The sequence below is a fragment of the Podarcis tiliguerta genome, assembly GCF_965153285.1.
Source record: "Podarcis tiliguerta genome assembly, chromosome: 8".
In the NCBI taxonomy this organism is placed as follows: Eukaryota; Metazoa; Chordata; class Lepidosauria; order Squamata; family Lacertidae; genus Podarcis; species Podarcis tiliguerta.
Genome location: NC_139541.1, coordinates 38,135,177 through 38,163,060, shown reverse-complemented (window position 1 = coordinate 38,163,060; position 27,884 = coordinate 38,135,177). Strand labels below are relative to the sequence as shown.

The following is a 27,884-nucleotide window of genomic DNA, read 5'->3' as shown; positions in this document are numbered from 1 at the left end:
GCATGTGGTGCTTCTCAGGGCTGTAGGAGAAAGTGCCGTTTCGAGATGCTTGGCTCATCACCTGCTGAAATTGCTGGATTCATCTTCATGGCTTTTCAAGTTGAAGGAGGGCTCACATCCTGTCAGAAGCAAATAACAGGTTCCCTGGAGCTAGCAGCTGCTGTGTTGAGTCTTTGCAGTGCTGCTGCTGCTCGGCCCCTCATTCCACAGGAAGGGGTGCAATTATATGTAATGAGGACACATCACAGAGAAAGGGAGGGTGCTGGTGGTAATATGGGGCCTGCCAAGTGGAGGGAGGTGAGAGGCCGGAGCCCAGCTGGGAAAATAATATATTGCAGTTGACTTGGGAGGGAATAATTTTTGGTTCTTAAAGCAGGCTTGCTCTTTTTACAGCAAGCAGCTGTAAGTGCCACAGGAGCAGGAGCACCTGCGGGAAAACCACTGGTGAGCAGCAAAAAATTAGGTAGAAGGGAAGGGTGGGCGTTAGGAAGGGAATAGTTTGGGTCTTTGGGCACTTCTCCATATATGTAAAAGATGGTGAAGTGCAGGCTTGTAAGGCCTTGTGGAAATCAGATCTTGCTTTTCACTCCTGGATTCTGGAAACAAATGCTTTTTCTCCATTCCCCTCCTGGGCTGACATTAAGGATCTATGACCTTCCCAGATGTTGTTGGACTACAACTCTCATCATGCCTTGACTAGCATGGGTGATGGTCAGGGACGATGGGAGCTGCAGTCCAATAACATTTTCAGAGCTACGGATTCCCTGCCTTTGAGTCATAGGTTGTGCACACACCATATGTTTAAGGCACATTCCCCAAACCCACCCAGAGTCATGGGAATTATACTTTGTCCCTCATGGAGCTACAGTTCCCAGCACCCTTAAAAGTACAGTTCACTGGAATCTAGGGGGTGGGGTAGAGAATGTGAAATACATGCTGTGTGAGCAGCCATAGTGAGTAAATTGGCCTGTTGGAGAGGTGAGACCCAAATCTAAGCCTCTCAGCTGCACATTATGTACATTTCCGACGGGCATATCAGCCGCCCTTTTGGATTAGATCATTCTTAAAGCTGCTCTTCATCCTGCAGTGTTTCAGCTTTCATTTGGCACCCGTCTATATTGAGCATCTGCTGATGACAGAGCTGTGAACGTGAGAAGTTTAAAGTTAGAAGCTTTCCAGGGCAAAGTCGTCGTCCCCCCCGAACTTAGCAGGGTGTAACAGGGTGGATAAAGTCATAGCAAGGATTATTTGGGGACACCTTCTCTTGCAGAGGTCCCTCTGTCCACTGTCGGCCAATCAGCCAGCTCATTCTAAAGAATGCTAAGAACTTAAGAAGATCCTTGCAGTTGGATCCGTCAAAGCCCCATCTAGTCCAGCATCCTGTTCTCATAGTGGTCAACCTGATGCACCAGCAGGAAACCTGCAAGCAGGACTCAGTTGTGCAGCAGCATTCTTGTGATTCCCAGCAGCTGCTTTCAACAATGGAGATAGAACATAGCCGTCATGCCAGTAGCCATTGAAATCCTCCTCCTCCTCCACCACAAATTATTCTAATTCTCTTTTAAAGTCATCCAAGTTGGTGGACATCACTACCTCTAATGGGAGCAAATTCCATGCTTTTACCATGCAACTGTGTACTTTCTGTTGGCAGTCCCGAATCTTCCAACATTGAGGTTACCACTTCTGCCTACATGCACCAGTCGGTTAGCTTGGGCTCCCTTTTTATCGCCATGTAGGGCACAAATGTGCTTCCGGGTTTTTTGACAGCATAATTATGCACATTGCGCGCACAGCCTGAGCTGAACGGAGGCCATTCGTTCTGCTTAGGATGCCTGGCATTCTTTTTGAAGTTGCCATCTTGGGGAAAGAGGATGGGAGAAAGGACCCATTTAAATACAGGTTGTGAAGGAAGAGAGACAGCTTAAATTGCAGCTGTTGTGCTTGTGATACAGAGTCCCATCTCACTCTTTTCTGCCCTGTCGCCTTCCCTCCTTGCAGCAGGGTCTTCTATAACTCAAGGTTTAACAAAGCTGGGAAGTGGAGAAAGAGAGAGAGGAAAAATCCTGCAGCCAGGAGGATCGAGACAAGAGTCACTGCCCAAGCCAGGGACCGAGATGGGGAGCCTCTGAAGAACCCTTCCCAACCTTGGACCCTCCAGGAGTTCTGAACTAGAACGCTCATCAGCCCCAGCCAGCTCTGCAGGTTGGGTTACTGGGTTTTGGAAAAGCCTTTTTGGTGTTATCTCTAATCTTGGTCATTCACTGAACTCAAATCTTGTTCTGCCCCTTATGGGACCAGCAAAGTTTAGGATGTGGGTCTTTCCAAGAATCTAATGCAACACAGAATGGTTGTTATAGGCCAAACTGAACACAATCATTTTCTATATGAACAGGCGCTATGCTATGTCAGGCCTCCAGCTGCTCACACAGGGGGAGGCTGTGTCACAGACAGTTAAAGCTTTAAACGTGCATTCAATGATGTAGTTATTTGACAGTGTCCCCGCTTTGTTTTCTTTCTCATATGAGACAGGTGTATGCATGTAACACCCTACAGGGTTTGTTGAAGTTGAACAGTGGTGTTTTATTATGAAACATTCTACCCCAAAAAGAAGCAGCAGCCTTTCCAACCTGGCACCCTCCAGGGGTTTTGAGCTACAACTCCCATCAACCCCAGTCAGCACTGCAGGGTGGGGAAGGCCACTGTACATAAAGACTAAGAGTTACTGCCTTCTCATGCATTCCTGTGTGAGTCATTGTGGGGCTAAGTAAAACAAGGAGCACCCATTTCTGTAAAGCTTCCTCATCTATAAGCAATTTTGACTCGCCACAGGCGACCAGGGGAGTGACTATGGCACAAGTCCAAAATTTACAAGGAAAATTTAGTGCCTACATACTGGTTGGCCATTATGAGATCAGGATGCTGGACCAGATGGGCCCATTGGCCTGATCCAGTAGGCTCTTCTTATATTTTTACTGATTTTACTGTAGAGGGGAGAAGAAGTGAGGCAAACTGTAAGCAATCGTGGTGTAGCTTTTGGGTGTAGCAATATATGAATGGTTGGGTTTGGACCATGCGACTTCAGATTGCAGTCAGGATCACATTTGGTTGAATGCTAATCTTCATAAATAAATATTTCCTGCACGTAGAAAGGTAACTCATCAGGAGGAAAGGTTCTAGCATATCCCTTTCCCTCTGACATGCATATTTTTGACAAACTGGTGAGGCTGTGATGCGACATTGGCAAAGCTGTGTTAATTTTGGGGTTACCCTGTGAAAAACGGGATTCTGAACTGGACCCCTGAATTCATCTTTAATAGATGTACAGCCTTTATTTTAACGTGAACAAAAACAAATCAAGTATTTAGTTCTCAAGGCTGCAGAATCCAGCTTCAAAGTGTATGAGCAAAATTTGCTGGAATCTTGCAAGGGGGAGGAAGGAGGCAGCAGCTGCCATGGCCTAATGATCTGCAAAATAAATTATGCAAAACATGCTTGCTTGTTAATTTGAATATTTTTTTGCAGATTGCAGAATTTAGACTTAAGAGGAGGAATTTTTGTGTTCTAAGTCCTGGTTTAAAAAGGTTTATTGAATTCCTTTACTAATCCCTTGACGTCTCCATAAAGATTGTGTTTCTGCTGGTTTGGCGCCACATTTAATGCCATGGCTGATCACTCTGGAACCCTGCAGCTGGGTCAGCAAGTTTTCAAATCCTTAGTACAGAAACTGGTAGTGGTTGGAGCCATTGCGGTTTTTTCACATTGTGTTTGATTTTAAGAAACTCTGGCGTGGGTGGCAGGTTCTCATTGCTCTGTTAAGAAGATGCGGCTTCCTTGCAGGCATTGATCAGGTGTACTACTAATGGGGGTGACTCCAGCTTCTGCCCTTTTCTGGAAAACATCCAGAGCTTCAGCTGGTATTTTCCTTAACTATCTGGGCTAATTCGGTGTCAGTCTTGGTTGGGCTCTGCGTCCTTAACCCCAGATATGCAGTCAATTAGCTGATTACAGAGGGGGCCGCCTGTTTTAATTATTTCAGCTGCTCAAAGCTGTCTTCCGGTTACCATTTTGGAAAGCTGCTGTTGCTGTAATGAAGAAATGTGTGACTCTGGATTTCGTTGTAAATTGCTTTGCTACCTTAGGTATAAGGTACATTTTAAGACTCGCCTGCCAGGTCATCTAACCCCATAGATATGCCCACCTGAACCTCTTTGATCTGCAGAACTAGTGCAGTGCCACATAATACTTGTTCCTCATTTGTTAAAAAAACCAATGTTTTAATGTGGCTGCACCTACACTTTGGAACTCCCTGCCTATTGATATCAGGCAGGCATCTGCACTATGCCCTTTTCAGTGCCTGCATTTAGGCAAGTCTGTCCAGATATGTAAGATGTTTACATGTGTTTTAATCAAGTTCTTAGCTTCTTGTTTGTTTTAATTACTTTTGCATGTTTAAAATAGTTGTTTTTAATTTGTTTTTACTTACAATTTATTTGTTTTATTTTTGTAATTAATTTGAGGTTTTATTTGGGGGGGGTTAGCAGTCAAGCAGCATATAATTTTTTTGAAATAAATAAAGTAAATCAGACCATTTGTTGGAAGAATGTGGAAACATCTCGCTGTTGTTTGAAGTCTTGGGATCAGCTGGTGCAGTTTGGGAGATCAGGCATACAGGGGGTTGGTTTTGCAATGGATGTGGGCCAGGATTGCTGCTGGGCCAATAGAAGAGGGATGGAGAGGGACACATTCCCTTGGGGGCTTCCTTTTGGGGGAGTGGGGGCATATGCCAGGGGTGGGCAGGGCCCAGAGGTATATATGAGCAGAGCAATGGGTGTGACACTTATCCCGGTACAGAAGGTCCACGCAGTGTAGTGGTTAGTGTGTTGGACTAGGAACTGGGTGACCAGGGCTCAGATCCCCACTCAGCAGTGAAATGTGCCTTGGGCCAATCAGTCTCTCGGCCTAACCTACCTCACAGAGTTGTTGAGAGGATGAAATGGAGATGGAGGAGAACCATGTATGCCGCCTTGAGCTCCTTGGAGCAAAGGTGGGATGTAAATGTAAAAATAAACTAAAATAGGCTACATTCTTGCCATGCAAAAGCCAGAGATTTCAACACTCCCCCCCCCCAAATGTACATGCTCGTCTCTTTGTTCTCCACCCAGTTCCCCACATCTGCTCTGAGATCCTTGGCACAAGAGTGGAAAGCCAGAGTATATTAAAATAATTGGAGAAGTGGAGAGTCTTAACAGCACTCTGGACAGCTCCTGCAGTATTTTTTTTTTTTTTTTTTTTTGCAGTATTTGGAAGCATAACAAAGTCCAAGTAACAAGTAAAAGGACTCTCTCTCTCTCTCTCTCTCTCTCTCTCCCCCGCCCCCTAGCATAGGGATAAAGTTGACTCCATCTAAAGTACAGTCCAACTTGTCAACTCTTTGCTTAGCTCAAGGTATTGAAGCTTAAGGTCTGGCCAATCTGCTGGAGGAGCCACCAAGAACCCCTCTCAGCTATCTGGCCTGAGTGCCGAAAGACAGAAGGCTCACTGTGCTACAATTTGGATGCATCCCGAGCAGAACTTTGTCTTTCATAGATCCTGAAACTAAACTTGGCACTTCTCCTGCAGTCTTGCAGACTCATTCTTTAAACATTCTTATAAGCAGTGAACTGATTCAGTTGCACCCTAATTAACTAAGTGCAGTTTGCAAGAGGAGGAGGGGGAGCAACTGTGAAGGACACCTTGAAACGGGATTTATGAAGTAAGGCAGTTTCATTTTTGCATCTTCTAGTCATTTGATGAAAATGATATGGCAGTATTTTATTTATTTGTCTCTCTAGAGCCAGCATGAGGTAGTGGTGTTGGGATGGGGGACATTTTGGCTCCGTGGAGCTGTTCCTTATTAGGATGGGCCTCAGGGGCCAAATTTGATAGGAGGGTGGGGTTGCTCACATGTCATTCACCTGGTGTCACAAGGGCGTCAGGTGATTTGGCACTTTGAGTCCTAGAGTGCTTGCTGAAACAGAGGAAAAGCCCTTTTTTAAGCTTGCAAAAGCCCTTCCTCATCAGGAAGGAATTTGCTCTGAATCATGCAAAACTGAGCAGGAATTAACCTTAAAATCACACAAACCTTAAACATTAGCTAATGGGGGGATTTAACCTGCTATCGGGAACTGTTGTGCAGAGCCAGTGCAGAATTGCATGCCACCCACATGCCCATTGGAGTGGCATCGGCTGATTCAGAGGTGGGCATGGTTTTAAGAAAAAGGACTCATGGGCTAAGTTGTAACCCCTGCTGGGCCAAGGCTGGGCCTTGGGCGAGAGGATGACCACCCCAACTCTAGTGTTTTGACCTTGACTCAGAACCTCTGCATTTTTAACCACGCAGAGCTCCACGCATAAATGGTCTCAGGCCTTGAATTGCTGCAAAGCTTGGCCTTCAGAATTTTTGACAAAGGAAAGCATGTGCAGGACTTTAAAGCCTGCAAAATTTTACATGGTTTGGGAAATGCAATCTACTCAGGAGCCTATTGATCAAGACTATTGGGTCTGGGGAGATGGGAAATCTTTTGCAAGCTCAGACTGCAGCTTATGCGGGGAAATGCCGTTTAAGTAAGTGCAACGCAATCTTGGATGCATGCCTTCAGAAACAAAAAACAAAAAAGTATTTCTGTATAATTGCAGTCATCCCCCCCTTTTTTTAAGAAAAGCATATGCCTGTAAGTGGTTCAATGGATTCTAATCAAGAGAGACTGTTTTAAAGAGGCTGCTTTGCTCCTAAGCACTCCATAAAAGTTTGTTCTGTTTCCATACTTAATTGCATTAAACAAATGACATTTGCCAGCCCTGGGAGGGAAGTTTCAACCTGCATTAAACTTAACTCATAATTTAAGTGTTCATCAAGTGGCCAAATGCCCTATTCATTCTTTCCCTGGACCGCCTTGGAAGTCCTTGTCTGGAATAGTAAGTCAAAATATGTGGCAGGGGTTGCCAAATTTTCTGTGCAGTTACAATGTGTGGCTCTTGCTGCTGAGATTATTGTTGATAAGCAGAGTTTAATAATTAATTATTGATAATGAGTTGCTCTGTGTTTGCTTTTTTTCAGATGCCTTGAAAGAGCCTAGGATAAGGAGTAGGCTTTGGTTGGAAGTATACCAATCACAGGCTCTGTATTTTTCTGCTCGTCTCCCAATGGCCTTCACATTTCCCTGATAGGGAAATTGAGCCACACCCTCCGCACCCGATCCATGGTATTAGGCCCCTTGAGCCATGGAGGCCATGGATGTCCCTGTGGGGAACCTCATTGACTTTGACTCCGAACCTTCCACCACCGACACCTCCGAATCCGTCCCTGCCGCTCCTCCCTCCACCAATGGCAACGGGCTGCTGGATCACCTGGCGGGCGACACGGCCGCAGTGGCGGAAGAGAGCGACGCGACGGAATCTGCCGACAGCGAGAACGACACAACGGACTCGCCCACCCACCACAGCTGGAACAACCACCGCCGCTCCTCCTCGGAGTCCTACTCATCTAACCAGAGCACAGAGTCCGCCAAGGACGAAGTGACAGCAGAGCAACGGGAGTTCATCAGGCAGTACGTGGAGAAGATCTTCACGGGAGGGTGAGTGTTTGAGCAGCAGGATGCTGTGAGCAGGTGCATGCTGGGGTTGTGGGATCGTTGGCCAACTCTCTCCCTGCAGGAGGTCCCCAGTTCTTTTTTTACACTGCAACTCCCATCAGCCCCAGCCAGCGTGACCATTGTTCAGGGATGCTGGGAATTGCAGTCCAAAACATCTTGAGAGGCACCATGTTGGGGAAGGCTGCCGTAGAGCTGCTTTGAGCTTTACGTTGCTCAGACCAATCCAGAGCAACCTTAAATGTAATCTAGGCAACCATTCCCCCAGATTCACCCCCTCAAAGACTTCATTTGCTGGCTAAAGTACGAGGTTTTTCTACCATGACGCCAGTTTCCAACTTGTAAGATGGAAATAAACAGCCAGGATTATATCCAGTCAGAGTAGACCTACGTAAATTAATCAATCAATGTTAGTTGTGTCTCCTATTTTTGAATGGTGCTCCTCTGTGTAGGACTAACTCAGGGTACAATCCAGTGCACCCCAGAGGGTGCTGGTGGGCAAATGTTTTGTAAGGCCAGGAACCTGAATTTCTTTCATTGCATCCGCTTTGCAGAAAGAGGGGGAAGACAGCTTGTGCTGGATCCTTCACTCCCCCCCCCCCCCGGGTGCAGCAAGCCCCCTTCCCCCCTCTGTGTTCCCGTTGAAAAGAAATGTTGGCTGGCTGTGACACATCTCTCCCACTGAGTCATGCTTCTCTCTCGACTTAACAATTGCTGCCTGGGGACTTTGGGGCTGCATCACCCAGATGCAGAGTGGAGGCTTCAGCTGCTGCAGCTGATGTTGACTCTCTCTGTGTGTGTGCTTTTAAACAATTCCATTTAATTTAAGCAATTTAGCAAATCTGCCGTGACTCACCGTGGCCCAAATTAAAACGATTTGAATGTCAGCACTGGGGGCAAGTGCCTTTCCGTTTGCTCCCTCCCTGCTCTGCTGCGTGGCCAGTTTGGGGATCAGACCCCAGAAGGAATGTTCTTGTGCAAAACTGACATTGGCAGCTTGCATAATCTCCGTTCACAGTTGAATGTTGACACTTGACGAGGTGGCCTGCCCGCTGCATGCAAAAAGAGAAGAATGGCAATGCTCGAAATCAAAAGCCTCAAATTCTTTGTTAGTCTTGCTACACGTTTAATAAAAATAAATAAATAAACTTGGGGGGGCGCATAACCCTTTTCAACCTGAGGGTCATATTCCCTTCTGGGCAATCTTCTGGGGGTTGCGTGCCAGTGGCAGGCGTGAGTGGAGGGTAAAAGCGGGCAGGGCAATGAATGTCAAAGTCGCTTTTGTGTACTAGGTTAGTCTCTGCACAAATTCATGCACCCCTCCCTACCCTCCATCTGTGGAAGCAAGAGGCATCAGCAGAGTTCAAGGACAAAATCCAGCCTGGCAAAAACACTCAGGGAAGGTGCAAAGTAGAGCCAGTGAGGGGAGAAGTGGTGTGGCCTGGGGAGACTTCCAAGGGGTCCCCTACTCCTGCTCAAAAGGATGATTTGTTGACGTGTTAATTCCCTGTTGGCTCCTGATAAAGAATATTGGTGCACTTCCAGACTGGTAAGAGCTGAAGCAGTTTACTTGAATTTATTTCCCCTACCCCAAGTTCACTTTTCATTACGTACTTTTTTCTTCCTCCTCTAAAGTTCTGCCTCCCCTTCCATTTAGTACATTGAGCCAAACGAGTTTAGTGCCACCTGGTGGCTGAAGGCAAAACCACAATTCAACAGGAAACCGCTGCGTTTCCCCTAGTTTTGTTGCAAGTCGTAACATAAAGGAGAAACCAGAAGAAAAAGAGCAAATGGCAACAGCAAAATAAAAGAGGACAGTGATGCTCTGCACATACAAAACCAGATAAAATTTGTGTGGAGGATGGATTTCATAGGCAGCCGCAAATCCAATCAAGAGTGAGGCACAATGGCAGATTTACAAGCACAAAGAAACCAACGGTCCTTTCTCTTGTGCATGTTGATCTGCCATCATTGTGAGGCACAACTAAGCATCTTTTTTGCATACACAACATCCCTGCTTCAATCCCTAGCATCTCCAGGTAGGACTGGGAATGCCACTGCTGCCAGTCAGTGTCGACAGAACTGAGCTAGAGGGATCGATCGCCTGACTCAGTAGAAGGCGGCTACTTATGTATTTGAAGGTGTAGAAACTATTGCGCTTTTAAATGAAAGTGAAAAATGAAATATTCCTGTATTCCTTGTGACAGCCTTGCAAGGTAGGCTAGTAATGACACTAAGCTCCTAAATTAGAAAGTAAGCTCATTGGCCAAGGCTTATAGTACACCTAGTTTTTATTCTTATTACTATTATTACTACATTGCAGAGTGGTGACACTTGAGAGCAGGCAGGGATTTGCCTACGGCCCCCTGGCAATTCTTGCCTGCAGTGAGATTTGCTTTGGGGACTTGCCAGCTTATAATCTCAGCCCTCTGCATCACACTTAGTGCCGACTTGTTTTGTTTTGTATCTTTGTGATTCCAGAGAGGAATTTGACCAAGAGGAGAAAGCCAAGTTTGGAGAACTCTGCAGTGGGGAGAATGCAAAAGGCAGGGAATGGTTTGCCAGATACGTGAGCGCTCAGGTAAGGAGACGTTCAGGGTGCAACTCTGGCTGGTGTGGATTGTGTGCTCTTGAGGCCCTTTGCTTTTTGTGCTTGCATGTGCCTCTTGACACCTGATCACACAATCAAAATAGTGGGCCCTATTCCTAGTGGAATGCACAGGGCATTCCAGGCCATTTCAGAGTCACCTTTTGCTTTATTGCATTGCTGTATTCCTACATGGAACAGTCTCATCTGCATACCATCATTTTAAAAACTCTGCATAGGGTGAAACTTTTTCCAGGTCAAACAGAAGCCGGATTTGCACAACTTCCTGATTGGCTAGACCTTATATCAGTGGCAAAGCTACCTCCTCCCTTCTCAGAGCAAGGCTGTGCCACCAGGCTGATTGGCCAGCTCTTGTCTTAGTTGCAAAGCCACCTTCTGAGAACAGCTTTTGAACCATGACAAGCACTCAGAGGGAAGAAAAAATGGAAAGCAAAGCAGATGGCCTGCCTTAAAGCTTAGGCTGGAGATGCCTGTTGACCCAGAGGCTGTATGTGCAACAACAGAGGAGCAGAGCTGTTTCCTCCACGGCAGCCCTACATCTGTTTCTAGGTACATCTGTACCCAGTCTTAACACTCTTGACTTTCCCTGTTTCCTCACAGCGCTGCAATTCCAAGTGTGTCTCGGAGCAGACTTTCTACCGACTGGTGCAGTCCTTTGCCGTGGTTCTCTTTGAGTGAGTAACAGCAGGCGTCGGCATGGAGGCCACAGGGTCTTCTGCCTTTACAGCAGGGGGTGGGGAACTGAATCCAACTGGCGGGTGGGATTCTTCCTTCCTCCACCTCTCCCCTTGGACAGTTGAGTGGGGCTGATGAGAGGTGTAGCTCAAAACATCTGGAGGGCATCATGGTGGCGATGGTTGCTCTAACCACTGCACCACTTGGGCAACTGGAGATGAATTGCACATGGCTGTGATCCATGCAGCTCTCCGTAAAAGCCATGCATAGACCCACCTGGATGTTCTTCGGTGCTGGCAGCGAAGGCTGGTCTATGTACACCACCTTGAGATCCTGGGAAGATAAAGGTGATTAATAATAATAATAAAAATAAAAATAAAAATAAAATTTATTTATATCCCGCCCTCCCCAGCCGAATCCAGGCTCAGGTCGGCTAACAACAATAAAATAGTACAACATTCTAAAATCATTTCATTATAAAATTAATTCAAATCAAAATGATGGCAACCATTGGGCTAGAGTTCTGTGAAGATTGCCAAGGAGGGAGTCAGGCTGTGCCCTGGCCAAAGGCCTGGTGGAACAGCTCTGTCATGCAGGCCCTGCAGAAAGATGTCAAGTCCCGCAGGGCCCTAGTCTCTTGTGACAGAGCGTTCCACCAGATCGGAGCCACAGCTGGAAAAGCCCTGGCTCTAGTTGAGGCCAGCCTAACCTCTCTGTGGCCTGGGACCTTCAGGATGTTTTTGTTTGAAGATCATAAGTTCCTCTGTGGGACATACCAGGAGAGGCGGTCCCGTAGGTAGGAGGGTCCTAGGCCGTATAATAAATGAAATGAATAAATATTAGGGAGAATGGGCACTGCCCCACTGAATTCCACCTGCCTTCAGCCAGCATCCACTGGCCTTCCTTCCTGTTTACAATATATCCAAGGGGTGGCCCTGGCAGTCTGCTTCCTCCTCCTTAGTCTCAGTGTTGCCCTTGTGGAACGCAGCACGGAAGAGAACGGGGAAAAACTGGAATTAGTTGGTTCTGCCCACTCCACTGTTGGACTCCCTGCATTCAGCCCCATGGACACTAATCACCACTGAGTGTTGCTCTGTTTCTTCTTTATATTTCAGCAACTTTATTCTTTCCTTTTTCCAGGTGTTACCAGATGGATGATTTCAGCCCTGCTAAGAACTTGATGACCATGTGCTTTACCTATTACTATATTGGTAAGGGGCAGTTCCTTCTTGCTGAAATTTCTTTGTGGAGTGAGAAAATGTGCTGGGGCAATTTGTTCGTCTTCAGCAAAGGAGCAAGAATACCTTGCAAGAAGCATCTCTATAGGAATAGCATCCTGGGAGTCGTTTGTGAGAACCTCCGAATGGTGAAGCAATCCTTTGCATTTGACCCACCGCTGCACCCAATGTGTTTTGATTACACACAATTTTGGCTTTGGGCACAATCCCCAGAATGTAACATCTGCATAAGTTGCAGGCTTACTATAAGGTTTCAGAAATAGAAGAGAGCCAGGAAGCATAATGATTTTTAGCTTCTTGTTGGTTGCTTCCATGTTACCAACCACGTGTCCTGGTTTTCGACATCCATTTTTAAGTGTGACACTAATCACTGAGGGCTAGTATCTTGCTTTTTAGTTAAAAAGCAAAAACTTAGGGTGGGGGAAAGAGAACAAACCAGTCTCTCTCAAGCATTGATCTTTAGGAGGAGTGGTGCTCCCTTAAGTCAGGGGTGGGGAACCACTTTTTTAGCCCAAGGGCCACATTCACTTTTGAGCAACCTTAAGGGGGCCCTATGCCAGAGGTGTGGGGGGCCAGAGGCTAAAGTGGGTGGAGCATCAGGTATGATTCTTACCTTGCTGCATTGAAAAGTCTGAGGTCTCTGCATAAACCCAAACACCTGTCTTCCATCTGGGCAAGCAATGGACATTGTTACAATTCAAGAACACATTCCAGTCAGGAAAATGCTCTTGAGGAGAGCACGGAGCAGGGCCTGGGAGCGGTGAGTTCTGAGGGCCAGATCGAGAGGGCTGGAGGGCCACATTCGACCTGCGGGCCTCAGGTCCCCTGCCTTACTCCCTCTGTTTCTCTTTCCTGCTCCCTGGTTGTATTTTGGTAGGTAAGCCCCAAGCGCTGCCCATCGAGTCCAAGGAGAAGCCCACTGGCAGCATTGACTCCTACCTGAAGTCCGCAAACAGCTGGCTGGCCGAGAAGAAGGACATTGCGGAGCGGCTCCTGAAGAACACGTCGGCGAAGACGGAGAACGTGAAAGGCTTATTTGGGAGCTTTGAAAGCAAGCTAAAGGGGCCTGGGCCCAAGAAAGCTGAGTGAGTCCAGTTCTAGGGGCAGCCGGATTTCCCCTGCACTGTGTTGAGACCATCCACAGCTCCTTTAGTGGAGGCACAAACCCAGACCTGGCTTAAGTACCCCTGAGCACCACTGCCTCTGCTCTACTCAAGATAGTCTTGTTTATATGCCGCTATCGGTCTTGGTCGTCCCAGAAACATAGGAAGCTGCCTTGTGCAGGATTGGCAGTGGCTGTCCAGGATTTTAGACTGCAGCTTTTGTATGTCTCCCCTAGCCCTGCCTGGAGAGACTGGGGATTGAACCTGGGACCTTGTGCACGCAGAGCAGATGCTCTGCCACTGAGCTACGGCCCTTTCCCGTTTTATTAATTACCGTATTTTTTGCTCTATAAGACTCACTTTTTCCCTTCTAAAAAGTAAGGGGAAATGTGTGTGCGTCTTATGGAGCGAATGCAGGCTGCGCAGCTATCACAGAAGCCAGTACATCAAGAGGGATTGCTGCTTTCACTGCGCAGCAATCCCTCTTGCTGTTTGGGCTTCTGAGATTCAGAATATTTTTTTTCTTGTTTTCCTCCTCCAAAAACTAGGTGCGTCTTGTGGTCTGGTGCGTCTTATAGAGCGAAAAATACGGTAACTGGTTGATTCAAAGTCACCCACCCCACCCCCTTTTAGGGCAAGGCTTCATAGCAGGCTAACTCGGCTTCATCTGTGTTGTAGTAAGACTATACTTCTAAGCAATTCATAGAACAAACTACTTGCAGTGCTTCCAAACTCCCCTCCCAAAATGATGTAATGTTTAACTGAATAGTACCTGTGTGTGTTTGCTTCTAGGGATGATGAAGGCAAACCAAGAGAGAGAATCCACAAATCAGGTAAGCAGCAATAGTAATATGTCCATGTTGTTGTTGTTTAAAAATCTGTTTCTAATGCTCATAGAAAACAGGTGTTTCAGCTTCTGGAGAGCTGGGATACCTGGCAGGAATCTAAGGCACTGTCTGGTCTTTATCTGAAGATTGTGTAGATGTGTATGCACAAAGCCACCACCCCCCAAATATCAAATATCTCCCCTTTGCAGTTTCCCTGTACAGTCCTGAAGAGGAGGAAGAAAAAACAGGGGAGAAGATCTACCTGTACATGCACCTGAAACAACAGCCCATCTGGTAAGAGCAAGTTCAGTAGGATGACTGGGGCACTGCCCCACCAACCTAAGCGTGTCCTCAGCCAACCCCCACCTGCCTGCCTTCTTACTTACAGCCAACCAACCTGGTGCAGCCTGTCAGCTCCCCCATTTGTTAGTCTCAGTCAGGGGTGCCAACTTGAATAAAATATTGGGTAAGCCCCGCCCCACATAATCACAAGATGCGGTGCATGCACACCATTTGAATAGCAATGCCCATGATTTGGGGGGGGGGGCAGCATCCTCAAATATTTTATGGGGGGCAAAGGGACCTCAACCCCTAGGAGTTGTAGAACCCAGCAGGGAGGAGGAGGAGGATGGGGCCTAAACTAGAATGAGTTGTCTCTGCCTTTCACTGGCTCTGGCGCCACCCACTGTTGGCCTCCCTGCCTTCTGCCTCACCTGTCTCAGTGAGCACCAGCCACCACTGGTATAACCTTATTATCCTGAGCCAGCTGCACTCCTGAGCAGGGCATTGAAGCAGGGGAGCCATCTAACGGGCCCAGCCACAGCCCTCTCTGGCAGAAACCACCCCATTCCTTCCCACTTCCTAGCCACATTCACAAAAACATACCCTGCAGTTGATACGGGCTCAACACACACACACACATCATTTCCTCCCCTGTTCCCTAGGCATACCCTGAGGTTTTGGAATGCGGCTTTCTTCGACGCGGTTCACTGTGAGAGGCGGAAACGGTCTCCCACCACTAGGTAGGACTTCGCAGCTTCTTCTTTCTTTTTTTTTCACAGGAGAAAGGAAGTGGGGGACACGAGGGGTGGAGGAGAATAGGTCACAGTGCTGAAAAAGACTGCCTTTTTTTGTACACAAATGGTTTATTTTTCTGCTGTTCTCCCACTTGTCAAGCAGGCCAATGGAGCTTTTAAAGTTCTGCTCATTTGATGCAGGACTGGGTTTATATTCTGTAGGGAGGAAGCTTTTCTTCCCCGGCCCTTGGAAGTCATCCCCAGGGTTTTAGAGAAGCAGAAACCACCCAGCAAATGCAGTTTGATAACAACATCCAAGGGGGAGTCTGCCAGGCAAGAGCTTAAGGAAAGGGCAGAGTACTCCCTTTCCCCCCTTCCTGCTCTCATGTTGCTTTGTTGGGTTGGGGAGGTTGAAAACAACTAATTTCTCTCTTTCTCTTTCTTGACGTCTTTAATCTTTTCTTTTCTTTTTCTGGTCAATTCTTTCACACTTCCTCTCTCTCTCCATCCATACTTCTTGCATGACCTTAACATGTAACCTTCTGTTGACCCTTTCTGCTGCCACTCCAGAGGGAATGCTGGAGAGGAAGAGGAAACGAGGTGTGTCTGTCTGCATTTACTTTCTTACCTTTTTATGCCAAAGGCTCATTTTGGGTCCAAAACCTGCCACCGTAGTTGCACAGTATTCAGCCCAGCGCTGCAAATCCCACTAGTGTACCCTTCCCCAACCTGGTGCCCTCCAAGATATTGTTGGACTATTGCTTTCATCCTCCTGCTGGGAGTTATCGTTCAGACACATCTGGAGGGCCACAGGTTGGGGAAAGCCTGCTTTCCAAGGTATATCTCTAAGCACATCAAAGCGGTTTTGAAAGGAGTGTTCCTTGTTCGTTTCAGTGCCTGCAACAGCAGGACAAAATCTAACATGGATGCTGAACCGATTCAGAAGCAGTGGGAGCCTACCACAAACCACTTTTGAGTCTCTTTAAAAATAAAAATAAAACAGTCTACGTTCTGTCTCCCAGCCAGAGTTTGCCATGCTGCCAATATATTATACATTGCTTGATTATGATGCACAGCTTCTGTATCAATGCCGTATAAAGCAGCTTGAGAAAAGCCTCTGGGCACGGTGAACTGCTTAAGTGCGTCTGTTTTTCTCTCGCCATTTTCTGTGTCAGCAGCTGTGGTAAGTTTTTGGACACAGGGGCCCCTTCCAGTCTCTGAGGAGTTCTAGATGCAAACGTTCTACTTTGACCTTCCCCCTTGCTTTGATTTCCTCCTGCTTTCGATGCCTCTGTGGAATGCTGCTGCTGCTGCTGCTTGAGAATCTCTTCTCTTTCCTTCCCTGTCCATTCCTCTTTGATCATCTGGATTTAAGTACCTGCTTTCTGTGTTGTTTCTGCCCCTCTCTCATTTGTTATTGTCATGCTTAATTTTGCCTGTTTTATACCATACCAGTTGGTGGTTTTTTGTGCGGAGCCTGATTGAGATGGGGGGGGTGGTGGTTTGCTTTACATGCATCTGGAGCAGCTGTTCCAAATGGTAAATGGTCACTGTGCATATGCACTCTTGCCATGGTCTCAGAGGACAGCGCCACCGGATATGTTCTTGATGCGGACCTCTTGGGTGCCTCCAGGCTGTCCCTATTTTGGGGGAAGGATTCTAGAGCATTCAGGAAATGTAGGTTTTTGCAATCAAAGCGGATTAAAGTGCTCTGCCTCCCTAGCACAGGTGTGGGGAACCTACAGCCTTCCAGATGTTGCTGAATGACTCCCATCAGCCCCTGCAAGAGCGGCCAGTTGGAGTTCAGAGACATTTGGAAGGCCAAAGGGTCCTTAGACATGCCCTAGCATGGCAAATCCTCTTTAAAAAAACGATTAAAAGGAAGACATGTAAACGCCCTGCAAGCAAATTAGGACAAATGCTCAGTCAATGGGTCATCTGAAAGTGGTCCTTGAACTGTTGGCCTGAGAGATGACAGGCAGGGATTTCTCCTGCGCACCTTTGCCTCGCTCTGGCAAACGATCTGGGGAATTGCAAAGTGAGGGAGCCACCAAAGAAGCTACTGTGCCCTGACAGGCCCCTGTGAGTCAGCTGATACTCCTTGACCCCTGTGAATGGATGACCAGCTAGGAGACTTGGCTAAGCCAAAGAATGTCCTCTGCATTTGCCTTGCCTCAACCTTGACCCTTGGCACATCTGTTCCCTGTGAGGACTGATTCAGGGATACACTCTTGAATTGCCTGCCAAGAAATCCCTCTGCCACTCTGTCTTCATATCCAGCATGACTCCGCCTTTTTTATTTCTCTTGTTTTCTTTTTATTTGCTGCTGCTGCTGCTTCTCCTCCCATTGACTTCCTTCTTCCTGTATTTCCCTGCCTCCCCTTTTCCTCCTCTTGACATATGGTCGGCTTCAGCCAACATCCTATTTTTCCTAAAAGGGCAAGCATCTGAGGGCTGATCTGTGGTGAAATCAAGTGGCAGAATCCTCCTTACATTGTGCCCTTGTCATGTGGGGGAGATGGTGTTTTCTAACACTTCCCTGCTCAAAAAGAATCCCTGCATTTAGAATTCAATTCTAGACCAGAATAGGCTTGATGGACTAGTTTTCTCCAGACCACCTTTTATTTTATGTTTTGATTGGGGGGGTTAAGAAATGCCACTCCTTCCCCCCCCCCAACACCCCCCAAAAAGTTTACCATGTGATTTTGCTGAAAATGTAGCTCAACTTTCAGCATCCCCCATTCTTGATCACTCTTAACACATACTTACCCCATAGGGTTCAGTGAGAATTTTTGCATTAACCTGGAGGCATGCATTTCCTTGATTCTTTTTAAGGATGCATAAGTGGAAATCTAGAATGGAAGGTCAGCAGTTACATAAGAGAGATTGCCATGTTTGAAACTCCCACATGAGCTGTGCACCCAGAGCTTAAGGAGCCGTGTTGGTTTAAGTGTGCATGAATAGACCTACTAGGACCAAACCAGCAGGAAACTTTCATTAAGGGAGATACATGCAAGAGAGCCTGTGTGGCATATTGGTTAGCGTGTTGGACTAGCACCTGAGGGACCAGGGTTCAAATCCCCACTCGGCCATGAAGCCTGCTAGGTGACCTTCAGCCAGTCACTGCTTTGCAGCCTTAAGGGTGAGATATGAATGCAATAAAAGCAAATAAGTTAAGGACACATGGAGTTCTGACTGCTGCATCCCCAAAGCAAAGTATTGTCAGAAGAAGGGAAAAGATCAGAGAAGGTGCCGTGAGGACTGTCTGACTATAAAGATAAATAATTGCACTAATTTAGCATTGCAAGCAGACGGTGGGCGGGAGAGGAGACATCTGTGTGCCTTTACTGAACTGGGCAGGGAGGGTCATACCCTAAAAATGAGACATTCACATGTATAAAACAAACTCAGGGCCTTATCTTCTCAGTCCTCTGGAACTGCCTGCTACCAGAAGTAGTAGTGACTTAGAATATTACTGAGTTTCAAGGGTTAGAAAAACCCATGGATCATTGTAAATGTGCTGTTAGGTACATCTCCAGCACTTCCTTAGCATATTACGGATAACTATACGTTGTAGAGGCTGGGAAGCAGATGATTGCAAAGTTAAGAACCCTCTGTTGCATTGTTGGAAAGTTCACCAAACAGTGCACCCATGTTAAGCAAAATTGCTTGCTTTGTGAATATAATGAAATTGGCTCAGAACACCTTGGTTTTGTGTTGTTTGGCTGTTCCATGTTCCTCTGCCTCTAAACAATTTTATTCTTGTCTGAAAATGGTATACCAGTGTGGCAGAATTTAAGCCTGGGTGACCTTTTTCTGAATCCAGTCCCTGCTCTGCTCCTGTTTTGCGGCCTTTGATACTTTTTCAAAGCCTCAGTTGTCTCCTCTGTGAAATGGGGTTGGAGTAGTCTCCCTTGTAGATCTGTAATGAACAGTAACCCATAAGAAGGGTGCGAAACTTAGATGATAGCTCATTTTTTTTGTCAGGTTAGTAGAAATACAGGTGGCGTTCAAACAGGCGTTTAGGAAAACATTCAGGTTTTACATGTTTACCTTCTGCCCCCCACCCACATCCCTTGCTATATGTTTGCCTACCTCCTTTGGAGTTACTGACCAAATTGAATGTAGATTCTAAGGTTGGATGTAGAGTGGCAATGATGGTCACAGATTTAACGACCAAGAGAAAGGCGTGCATTTGGAGATTTTAGGTTGCATCCAAGTACATTCTACTAAGAATAGACCCATTGAAAGTGATTAAGTTAGTCACGTCCATTAATTTCAGTGGATTTACTCTGAGTAAGATGGCTGTTACATACAACCCTTTGGAAGAAGAAGAACCTAAATGAAACAGAGATGCAAGCACATAAGCAAAATAGGAACTTCAGAATGATTCCAGCTTTGGCCCAGCTTCCGTGATAAAAGCTGCTCTAATATATAATCTGAAGTTGGCAACAGGCGGCCCATATAACAAAACTGGCATACTAACATCTGGCACATGGCCCACTCCTTCACTTCATCACAATAACCAATATGGAACGGGGGAGTGTGTCAAGAGCGTGTTACTGACATTCCCAGCATCCTTCGCTCCTCCCATCAATCCCTAAGGTTTTGGCAGGTTGTGTGTGTGTTCATTTTCCTGGTTACAGGATCTGTCCATATGTTTGCAGGGAGAAATGGTGTCACATGACCCAAGAGGAGCGAGACGATAGTCTGCGGTTTAATGAAAATATCACCTTTGGACAGTTGGGGTAAGCAGAATGAAACTGGCCTGCTTCTGCAAAAGAACTTCTCTTTGTTTGTTTGCCTTCCTCCCAAAGGAGTTCAGAGCAACAAACAACACATGATAAAAGCTTTTACTACTTACTATGCTTAAAATAAAAATGTAAATTACAATGGTGATCACGATAGATGATCTTTAGAAATTTATACTGCATGATGCACAAGAGAGAGAGATTTTTGTATAACATATCAATTACATTTATTTATATCCAGTAATTTGCAACCTCTTCACCTGTGAGTCCTAGGGCAGGATTTATAGAAACCTTCAAAGCATAATTAGCAGTCATGGAAAACTCTATCATACAAACAAGGAAGCAGCAATACAAACCACAAGCCTAATATGTGGATATCTGGATGGTGGGGGGAGGCAGGGAAGGAGCCACACAGCTTTTGTGGGGGGGGGGTGCAGCACACCCCCACAGCTGCTTTTCGCTTGTGATGGCCCTACCTGCATGCAAAGTGTGCATGAATGGGGCTTCAGTATTTATTATTATTATTATTTAATCAGTTTTAAAAGGAATAGGCAGCTTATGCCCAAGGAAACTCAGCAGACACGTAAGAAGCTGCTTCATACAAAGTCGGGCTATTTATCCATCAAGTCTCTGATTGGCAGCCGTAGCTCTTCAGGGGCCTCAGAGAGAGAGTCTTTTCCATCACCTTCTGTGACCTGAACTTTGTAACTGGAGATACTGCCAGGAATTGCAACAGGGACCTTCTGTGGACAAAGCGTGTGTCCTAACAAAAGGCCATACCCCTTTCTCCCCCACCCCATTTCCTCTCCCTGCTGCAGTACTTTCACTCACAACATGTTGGCTTTTGGGCTGAACAAGAAGCTTTGCAACGACTTCTTGAAGAAGCAGGCAGTGATTGGCAACCTGGATGAAGGTAGGACCATGGGTGTGAGGTTGCTGGTGGGGTTCCTTCTGCAAGGATCACCTCCCAGGGGTCAAATGGGTGATGGTGGAAGAAAATGAGAGCAACTCCAAGTTCAGGCCACTTGCTCTGCCTTAGACTTGAGTGGGGTGGAGGTTGCGGGGAGAAGATGACCTAGAATGGCTGCAAAATATGAGGGATTCTTTGCAAAACAGAAATAGGCTATAGACATCACCCCAAAACATCAATTTGCAAATAACATAGAAATGAACTCTAAATTTGTGCTACATTTCCAGAAGTAGCTTTTACATTGTGTGAAAGCTAAAATATAATGCGGAAATTAACAATCAAGGGAAATACTGGAAAAACGGAATAAGCTGCATTGTGAATGCCACCTGAATCACACCCTCATTGTTATTTGCTTCAGTTGCACATGGGTCTTAAACTCACAAGGAAAATGAAGGGTGTATCTTTCTTGGGGATGCTCTGCAAAAAGAGGTTTGCATATAGTTGTTTGTGTTTTGTATTTTGATTATATGCCGAGCTAATTTTGCATACATGTATGCGTGTGTGTCTGCGTGTGTACATTGCATAATTTGTTTCTCTTCCTTACAGAGCAGTACAAGCTGCTTAGCGATCACATCGAACAAATGGCTGCAGAATAGCACCGCGACCTGCCTCCTGCATTCAGGAACTAATAGAGAAGAAGCCGGTGGGGATGCAAGGGTGGAATAAAGCCTGTCTCTGAGACTACCTGCAATATAAAAGATGGGCTTTTCAAAAAAGCAAAAACTATACCCAACTGACACTGCGTTAAACCTGCATGATCGTCTTCTAACCACGTAGAGCTGCATCGCGCAGCCCGTTATAGACGTAGGAGCTCGGCAATCAAAGCTGCCCGCCCTCTTCTGCTGCCACCTCCCCATATGCCTTTTTCACCTGGACTGTGACTGAATGGAGACCTCTTGGGGGAATCTTCTGGGTATGAGGCAGAGTGCAAGTCAGCACGGGAGAGTCCAGCGTGCTCGTAAAGGAGGAAGGCTGAGCTTTGGGGATAGCCTCTCCCCTCTCTGCTTTCTGCTGATGAATTTTTTCTTTTAGCATCGAAAGTTTACAGAGCATAAAAAATAGGTGTGTGCGTGTGCAAGGGATGCAGAAAGGGGTGGGTGGGATGGAAGATAGACACCCTGGTTCCAATTATTACTCTAAAAGACTCCTAAAGTGAATACCAGGAGTTCTGTAGGCCGAGAGGCCAGATGCAAATCTTCCTGATGGGGGTTGTATTTAAGAAGATGGGCAGGAAATGGGTGGTTGGGTCAGCGATTCTGTGTTAGGCTGGAACAGAAGGCCTAGATGCCCCCACCACCACCTTTACAGTTTTTACAAGTTCTTTCCTGCAGTATCTTTTGATGCAGGTTGCTCTGATCCAGCAAGTAATGTTTTGCTAGGTGTTTTCTGTTTCCCTGGTAGCTGCTCCATCTGAAAGCGATTGAATGTTGCGTTCTGAGGCCAAAGGAAAGGACTGGACCCCGATAAAAATAATACACGAGGCTTGACTGGCAAGGGAAAGCAATTTGAAAGCCCACTACTTTCAAATTGTCTGATGGATCTGCTTTCCTGAATGGTCAAGGGGAGAGAACATCCTGGTGTAAGCAGCAGCATATCTGGCTGGGCTTTGAGCGTGATCCTTTTGGAGTCTAGGTGTGATCAAAGCAAAGCCCACAGAAGGAAGTTGCCAATGCAGACTCTCTCCAGCTGCTCAAGTTTTTGTTAAATGAAAGATTATCAGCAGAGGTGGTAAATCTTCAGGGTAGCAAGCCTCTTCAGCTTCTGATTTTGAGAAGATTGCTCAGAGCCAGCTGTTGCAGTGTTTATGGAACTCCAACAACCTGTTCGCCATTTTTTAAAACAACACCAACCATGAGTCAATGTCTTTGTGTGATTCTTGCCAGTGATGTGGTCTTGGGCGTTGTGATTCTGTATCTCACCAAAGTATCTGGGTTGCAACGATTGTTCAGAGGATTCAGTGAGTTGCATTTTCAGTACTTGACCAACGTTCACAAGGTTGCTTTGACACCAGTTTGTGGTGTTGAATGAGCCCAGATGTGGCTAGGTTGTGTGAACATGCCATCGGATGTACTCTTCCACTATTTTCAAAGAGCCAGCTATGGGCACTGGTGCACCGAAGTGTAAGAATCCTGAACTAACAGTAGCTTATTATTCCTTGGTAAATCTGTTGTTTCTATATGGCTATTGGGGTGCATCCACATCACTCACTTGTAAACCATTTCTGCTCTTTCGGGTTACACTGAAGAATTTTGGGAGTTGTAGGTCTATTGAGAAAGTTTAGTCTTTTCTGTTAAGAGACCTCTACCAGCTTTTACAGGAGTACAGTTCTGTATGGGTTTATGTTTCTGGTGTCAATGCATTCTCGGTTGCCTTGCTGAAAATTGCAGTGCATTGCTTCGGTGTTTTCCAGCAACTAAAAGTCACTTAACTAAACTTCTGCAGATTTGGTTTTCAAGTCCCTGCAGTTTCCTATGAGTCCAGGAGAGGGTGCCAGGGAGCAGGTTTTGGGATAGATTTCTTTCTTTTTCGTGTTTAGTTTTGTTTCATTCTTTGCCATTTACTTGATTCTGGTTTGTAGGTGTGATTGAATCAATGAGCTCTGATTAGCCAGAGTGAGTTTCTGCAAAGAATAAATGAAAACCGATACAGGGATCTTGCCCCACCGGATTTCCAGTGGCTAACCACCCCCTGCTGCAGCAGGTTCTGAAGCAAAACTGCTTGTCACACCTTGAAGTTATGAGAGAAGCAGCTTCTCAAAATTTCTCCCCATTGTGCTGTTGTTGGAGGCACATGAGCACCTTTCCAGGATAAGCACCAGCCGTTCTAGATTTGATAAAGGAGGGAAAATCCCTTCATCCCCATCTCAGGACCTTTACGAGAACTTGTCAGGAACTTCTCCCTAGAAAAGCCATTCTGCAAGAGAATAAGATTAATGCTGCCTCTCAGGGAGCCACCTTTTTTCCTGTTGCAAAGCAATGTTTATTTAATTCTCACATCTTAGCTGGTCACGTTTTTGCATAACATGCAGCCCTTTTGGGTTGAGTGAGCTTTAAAATGACTGGGTGTCCTCAGACCCTTAATGTGTTCCAGAGTCAGGTTTAAATATTTTATCTGAGCCTTGGCATCTCTCCACTTCAGGTTCTGAGACTCTCAAGTCTATCCCTGTCAGCCTTTTGTTGGACTACAACTCCCATCAGCCCCACCCAGTATTGCCAACATTCAGAGATGTTGGTTGTTGTAGTCCAGCAATATACGGAGGGCTTTATGTTGGGGGAAGGCTGGATTGGCCTTAGACCAGGGACATCTGAGTTCGAATCCCCACTCAAAGCTTATTGGGTGGGTTACTTGATCTCACTTGGAGGCCACCCCATCATTTCAAGCCATTCTGGTAATTTCTGAGGCAGGGCAGAGTTGACATTTGGGGAGGGGAGGTGGTACCCCCTGAAAGAGGCTCAGTTTGGCCTAGGAACTATCACTTGCTAACCACCAGAGTGTGCCAACTCTGTGCCATGTGAAAGTAACTGCCTGTAGTTCTTTTTTAATGTCATCCCCAAAGCCAAGGTTAGCCAGCATGACATACCCTGATGTTTTGGACTTAAATACTCATCATCTTCTACCATTGGCCATGTTGCCAGGGGCTGATGGGAATTGTAGTTCCATGCTGGCTACCCTTGATGGAACCTTAAAGGGCAGGGCAGATACAGAACTTCTAGGATGGCATATGAAATGTAGCTGTATAACCACTCCATGTGCACCTTTCTTAACACTGCAGTTTATTATGTCTGCAGTGTAATCTTTCCCACCAAACATGAGATTTAAAAGATTTGACACCCAAGAAAGGAAAATATACTCTCTTCTTCCTTTTGGATTGTGGTGTTTTCTAACTTGCAGCATTGAAAAGAAGAAAGCCTCTTCTGTTGCCATCTGGCCCATGATGCAACCAACATTTTTGGGTTCCAAACAAGGCTTTTGATGCCAGTGCCTAATGGGATGGACTATGCTTTGACCCTGCACTTGCTATATCTCAGATGGGCCTTCTCTAATGCAATGGTATTTGAAGGCATCAGTAAGTGATACATGACCTTAATTTAGCAAATACCACATTATCACATTCCAACTGCATTTGGTCCTTTTGCCATATCATCCTAAGTAACTTTGTTGGTTTTTTTTTTTTTTAAAGTAGGCTTCAAAGCTAAAAATGCACCTTGATAACGGGTAGACAACATGATGCCTTGCAAATGTTGGACTCCAGCTCTCATCCATGTCAGCTGTCACCATGGCAAGTGGTCCAGAATGATGGGAGTTGCAGCCCAACATCTGCAGGGCTCCTTAGTGGCTACGTCTGCTGTATACTCATTCTGCCACATCTTAGTTTTTGAATGTATTGATCCAGTGAGTAAAGATTCCCGCATCTGGAAGGGCCTCTGCTGACTTGAATGTCCACAATGCCTGCGGTGAGGCTGTTTCCTCCTCCTCCTTTTGCTTGTTAAAGTTTTCCTCCGTTTTGCCTATGGTGAAAAGTTGGTGTGGATCTTCCACCACAAGCTAGCTTCTGATTGGTGGATACAGTTGAACTCATTCAAGAAGCATGTTGAGCAATAACATTCCAGGTGTGGCTGCCTGTTGCTTCACCTTGGTTGCTTCCCAATGAGCAAAACCCCGCAGTAGTGTAATTTTCTCCCTTTACAGATAGGACAAGTGAGAATCGACTCTCTTGGACAATCGGCCTGTGTTTTACGGTGGCTTTTGCCTGGGTTTCTTCTTGACTCCTAAACGGACGTTAAGGCCACATTGAGGGAAACACTATTCATCTGCAGTGAAGACTGCAGAACCATGTTAATCTTTTTCTATGCATATCGTCATGTGGCATTTATACTTCAATCCTTCAGGGCTCTTGTACAAAAGTGCTACTGTGAATCTTAGACCCCAACCCCACCCACCCGCATTATGCTGTTGAATTTGTAGGGGAGAGAAGCACTGAGCTAAATGGAAACTGGAACCACAACCTTTGTTCCAAGGTGGGTAACTGGTGTGAACGCTGTGTATATGAAGCTGGGGCATTTCCTGCATGGACCACCAGATTAGAGATGATAGCTGAGTCAAAACAGCTTTTGCTGTTATGGAAGTGAAGGGATAGGGCTTGAGGGTTTTCCCCCCTTGTACTTCCAGTGAGAAATGATTTTATTGTCTGGAATTGAAAGAGGGACATCTCAGCAACAACAGACCTGTTGTCCTTTTCCCGCTGCTGAAGTTTTGTTAATAATGTGTAACTCCAAGGGGGGTGCCTTTCCTCTCTTTGTATGTCTCTTGCCTTGTCCGCTCTCACCCCGAGTACAGCTCTGATGATTCTCATCCAACGCTAGGAATATCTAGCTGTGTAGGCTCTTTTTGTTAAGCAATCTCTAGAAGCCTCATATAATATTGATGTAAACAGACCATTTCAGTGTCTCATTTCCATATAGCTAATTGTGAGATTCATTGGGAGTTCAAAATTCTGTATTTGACTTGTTTGGCATATATATAGATCCATATATATATATGGTGAGATATATTCACCCAAGTTCTCTTGTTTTGTATACAAAGTGCTGCCATGTTCTGATGTGTTGGGTGCAACTGTTGTACTGACTGACATGTTGTACTGCGATTGTGCAATTTAGTATCCTTTGTGGAATACCGTTGTTTTTAAACTCATGTATTGAAAGCATTTCAAGTCCTGGTTATGAATGGATTGGGGAAGTGAAATAAAACTTGTGGTGTTTTTTTAAAAACCCCTACACTGAATTCTGTCTTTTTCATAACCAGCACATACATTTTATTCCAGATCTATTTCGGCTTGCTGGGGAAGGAGGAATAGGTCAATTTCACTTCTCTCTGTCTTTCATTTCTTCAGTCTTAAATTCAATTTACACCATTCCTGTCCCCAGTTTGCAATTTTAAAAAAAAAAATCACACAAAAATTTGCATGCATTTTCATGTCTGTTTCTTCCGATACACACATTTCTTTACACGGTTTTACCTAATCTGTACATTTTCCCAAGCAATTCCCTCTTGTGTAATGCTGCTTTGTACGCTATCTCTGCTAGTATATGCATTTCCCCATAATATACCGTACATACTTTTTCTTTTTTTGTTGGAGAACTGCATCATAAAATTCAAAGATGTGTGTTTCAAAGGACAGTTGTGTTTTGGTGTGCATTTTGGTTTGGGAAATGTGAGGCAGGTAAGTTCACATTAAAATGTGAACAATTGGATTTCTTTTCACTCTCTTAAGAATCTCCTCTTTTGAGGAGTGTGTGTTTTATTATGACCTAATTGGGGGTGGCATTAGTACCTTCTACAGGAGCTGCATCTAGCTGAGTGCTTACACCACACTAGCCAAAATGACACACACACCAATTATGTTTGGACTCCGCAACTCCCATCAGCATCAACCAACATGACCGATCTGCTGCGAATCACCCAGAGATCTATCAGAATATCCTGATCTAATTTCTGCTCTACCATGACCTAATTGACATAATAACCAGGTGGAGTGGCCACTGAACAAGAAAGGATCTAGGAGAAGAGGTGCCAAATTGCCATTGGTTCAACAGATGCAATGGAGTTACCAGGATTGCTCTGTCAGACCTTTCCCAGCATTCTGTCAAGTTGGAACAACTGCTAACAGAGACAGTAAAATAAAAATTATAGTCTTTTTTAAACAAACAAACAAACAAACATTGGCAATGTTTGAAATGGGAAACGTACGGTAATTTAGGCATTGTACACCTCTTTATTTAGTGCTATTTTCTCCACCCCAGAGTGTTTCCAGATGGATACTTAATGTGCAAATAGATCACAGAGATTGCTGGTAAGTAAATGGAAATACGTGGTTTGTTAGTTTGTTTTTACTTACTTGATTTTTCTGGCGAAAGAGTAAATCCAGATTAAATTTGGGGAGAGGGGAGAGTGGGCTGGCATTTTCATGCCATTTTGCAGTGGCATTTTTGTAGTATGGCATTTTAGATTGCAGGGATTGCTAAGCTACAACAACTACATGAGGAGCACCCAACACACAATAAATAGCTG

The 27,884-nt window shown here is 45.6% G+C and overlaps 1 protein-coding gene across 6 annotated transcripts in view; it reads left to right on the top strand.

Moving 5' to 3' along the window:
* KIAA0513 overlaps positions 1-24,987 on the top strand; it is a 51,956-nt gene extending 26,969 nt beyond the window's left edge. For 3 of the 6 annotated variants that reach the window (XM_083451926.1, XM_083451927.1, XM_083451929.1), the window contains exons 2-13: positions 7,097-7,613; positions 10,110-10,209; positions 10,837-10,910; positions 12,052-12,122; positions 13,027-13,234; positions 14,045-14,085; positions 14,289-14,373; positions 15,024-15,101; positions 15,666-15,695; positions 19,763-19,843; positions 20,665-20,759; positions 21,363-24,987. In XM_083451926.1, the coding sequence (XP_083308052.1) occupies positions 7,261-7,613; positions 10,110-10,209; positions 10,837-10,910; positions 12,052-12,122; positions 13,027-13,234; positions 14,045-14,085; positions 14,289-14,373; positions 15,024-15,101; positions 15,666-15,695; positions 19,763-19,843; positions 20,665-20,759; positions 21,363-21,412 (1,266 nt within the window). In that variant the 5' untranslated portion in view covers positions 7,097-7,260 and the 3' untranslated portion in view covers positions 21,413-24,987. Of the gene's footprint in view, positions 1-2,033; positions 2,203-7,096; positions 7,614-10,109; positions 10,210-10,836; positions 10,911-12,051; positions 12,123-13,026; positions 13,235-14,044; positions 14,086-14,288; positions 14,374-15,023; positions 15,102-15,665; positions 15,696-19,762; positions 19,844-20,664; positions 20,760-21,362 lie in introns of those variants that run through there. The other 3 variants (XM_083451930.1, XM_083451931.1, XM_083451928.1) reach the window with 2 other exon arrangements.
* The last annotated feature ends 2,897 nt before the right edge of the window (positions 24,988-27,884 follow it).